General features: G+C 43.2%; 2 protein-coding genes across 2 annotated transcripts in view; one reads left to right on the top strand and one right to left on the bottom strand.

The window, feature by feature from the left end:
• Positions 1-2,388, bottom strand: part of LOC106814647 (1-phosphatidylinositol 3-phosphate 5-kinase-like) — a 39,028-nt gene that overhangs the window by 6,447 nt on the left and 30,193 nt on the right. Inside the window, exons 37-39 of the mRNA XM_014818989.1 lie at positions 651-754; positions 293-518; positions 10-96 (exon numbers count right to left, since the gene is read on the bottom strand). Coding sequence (XP_014674475.1) covers positions 10-96; positions 293-518; positions 651-754 — 417 coding nt within the window. The remainder of the gene's footprint in view (positions 1-9; positions 97-292; positions 519-650; positions 755-2,388) is intronic.
• Positions 1-2,388, top strand: part of LOC106814803 (coiled-coil domain-containing protein 108-like) — a 72,052-nt gene that overhangs the window by 66,364 nt on the left and 3,300 nt on the right. The gene's annotated exons all lie outside the window — the stretch shown is intronic.

Below are 2,388 nucleotides of genomic sequence, written 5' to 3'. Positions count from 1 at the left end.
CCAGATGGCTGGAGAGGAAGTGGGTATCACTGTTGATTGCCATTGTGAGAACAGTCTTGGAATATTGACGAATGTAGAGTGGTGTGTCGCACGTCACTGAAAGTCAAACATTTTACATATTACATGTGATTTGTTATTATATCATTTATATGTCATATTGTTATACTATATATACTGCTGACACACAGAACCATCATGTAAGCATTACACATTTGAGAAGATTACTGTCTATATCAATTATCCCTGTGACCACATGAAATTACACCAGCATCACTTTCGCGCTGAAACTCACTCTTCAGTAGGTTTTCATCGAGTAGCACCAGATCTCCCTCTATCTTTCCTGACGTGCTAGCCAGTCGGTTTCTAATGGAGCCCTTCAAGTCGAAGATCTGTGACACCTTTCTGTCATAGAAAAGGTTTTCCATGACGAGGAGATCCTGCTTTGACGCAGTGTTGTTTTGGGTGTTCCTGTAACCTATCCTGTAGACACCTAGTATCTTTGCCAGCACTGTAGGCTTCTGAAATGGAAAAACCACCTTTGAATAATGGACGACGGTGCTTGACAATATAACAAGCTGTTAATGCTAAAATATTAAAATACTTTGTTGTGTGCTTGCATACCATTAACAGAAAAGCAATTAATAATGTACCTTTTCCGTATGTGCCTTTTGTATGTAACCAAAGTAAGCTGGAGCAAACTCGAGAAACGACTGAATTTCAAACCGTGACATCTGCTTCAGTATGAACCTATCATCTGAAATCACAATGGCAAAATCACTGTCATGAGTTGGCATGACCAGCATTGTTTAAACTTATCTAACTTACTCATGCACAACAATAAAAAAATGTGATTACGACATTAAATCTACCTCATTTCTAAGCGACACTGATAGTTATTAATACGATTGTTACCATGACAACTGAATTAATAATTCTTTAGAATGACTGCAATGCTAACGAGACTGAAAAATCAGGTCTGGTGGAAGACAGAGCAGCATTGCCAATCAGCATGGGCAGGAGTAGCTTATTATCTAACACTCAGGGGCCCGTTGTCAGAAACAAAATTAGTCTTAACATTAGTCTTAACATTAACATTTTCTCATAGACCGTCGACAGCGCTTTGTTTCCTATTGTTATGAGGAAATCTGCTACGATTTTCTATTCAGGCAACTTCACAGCGTTTCTGTCGACAGTCTAAGAGAAAAAAATTCATGTTAAGACTAATGTTAAGAGTAATTTTGTTTCTGACAACGGGCCCCTGAACTCTGGACTGAAGTATCTGTGATTAGCCTTAGTTACTGCAGTAGTGCCCTAAAGCGAGGCACTTCACCCTGATTAGCTTCACAGCAGTCGACGCCAGCTGTAGAAATGGACACATGCAGCATAACCTTGCCATCAGCTCACCGACCTAACCCTGTACAAGAACCAGCGTTATAAGGCTGGAACAAGGTCGGTGTGGCCTGTCAGGAGGCAATACAACAGTGCTTCTTAAACTGGTAAATGGTTCACCCAAGGGTGAATGAAAATATTTTGGGGTGAATGAAACTTACCCAAATAAACACAAACAAGAGCCGCAGAGCGTCTGGGCTCATCTGAGGTATGTTGCTATGGTTATAAACGTAACATTTAAGTCGTGCGTAGTGACACCTTTGTTAGGCGCAGATACGCAGTTGCGTACACATCATTTCAGCAACCTTCTGCATTCTGCATACCTCCCAAATCCCATTGGTTGATACAAATCGCGTGCCTGAAACATATAGAATGGTGAATGCATATCATGTATGGCTCGAGGGGCAACGTTGGGTTGAGAGGATGCTCACCGGGTTGTCACGAGCCGAACACTCGTTAGGCAACGCGAGAGTAGCTATTAGCGTCCGACTTAAAGTGAAGCAGTCATAACCACCGCTGGATACCGTGGGCAGATAAATGTTTACATGACATGCACAAAGTCTAACAAGGCACACAATATACAGGCAACGTGCAGAAAGCCCGATGCGAAGGTTTCATGTTAATGTTATTCTGCGAGGCTCCTGGTACGCAAATCCTGTGTTGACGATTCCTGTACGTGATAGTGCAGTTACTTAGTCATGTAAGCAAATCCTCAAGTGTGTATAGCATGTCTTCGTCCTGTGACGATAGCTATTATTTCGGCACCTGCATTAGTTAGTGTAGACAAGGCTTCCATTTATTCTTCGACAAACAGGCGACGAGCGGATGTTGACTGCAGCGGCAGTAAGGGCGGCCAGGGTGGTACCGGTGCGCACTGATGCCCTCACTGAAGGGGCGAAGCGATGGCACACCTTGCAGAACATCCATACAAAGAAGGCTTGTTCACAGCGAGTTTAGCATCAGCTGCCCCCCACGAATCGTCGCGAGTGCGGCAGCCTA

The sequence above is a fragment of the Priapulus caudatus genome, unplaced genomic scaffold, assembly GCF_000485595.1.
Source record: "Priapulus caudatus unplaced genomic scaffold, Priapulus_caudatus-5.0.1 Scaffold27, whole genome shotgun sequence".
Taxonomy (NCBI): domain Eukaryota; kingdom Metazoa; phylum Priapulida; class Priapulimorpha; order Priapulimorphida; family Priapulidae; genus Priapulus; species Priapulus caudatus.
This window is presented reverse-complemented; position numbering and strand designations above follow the sequence as displayed.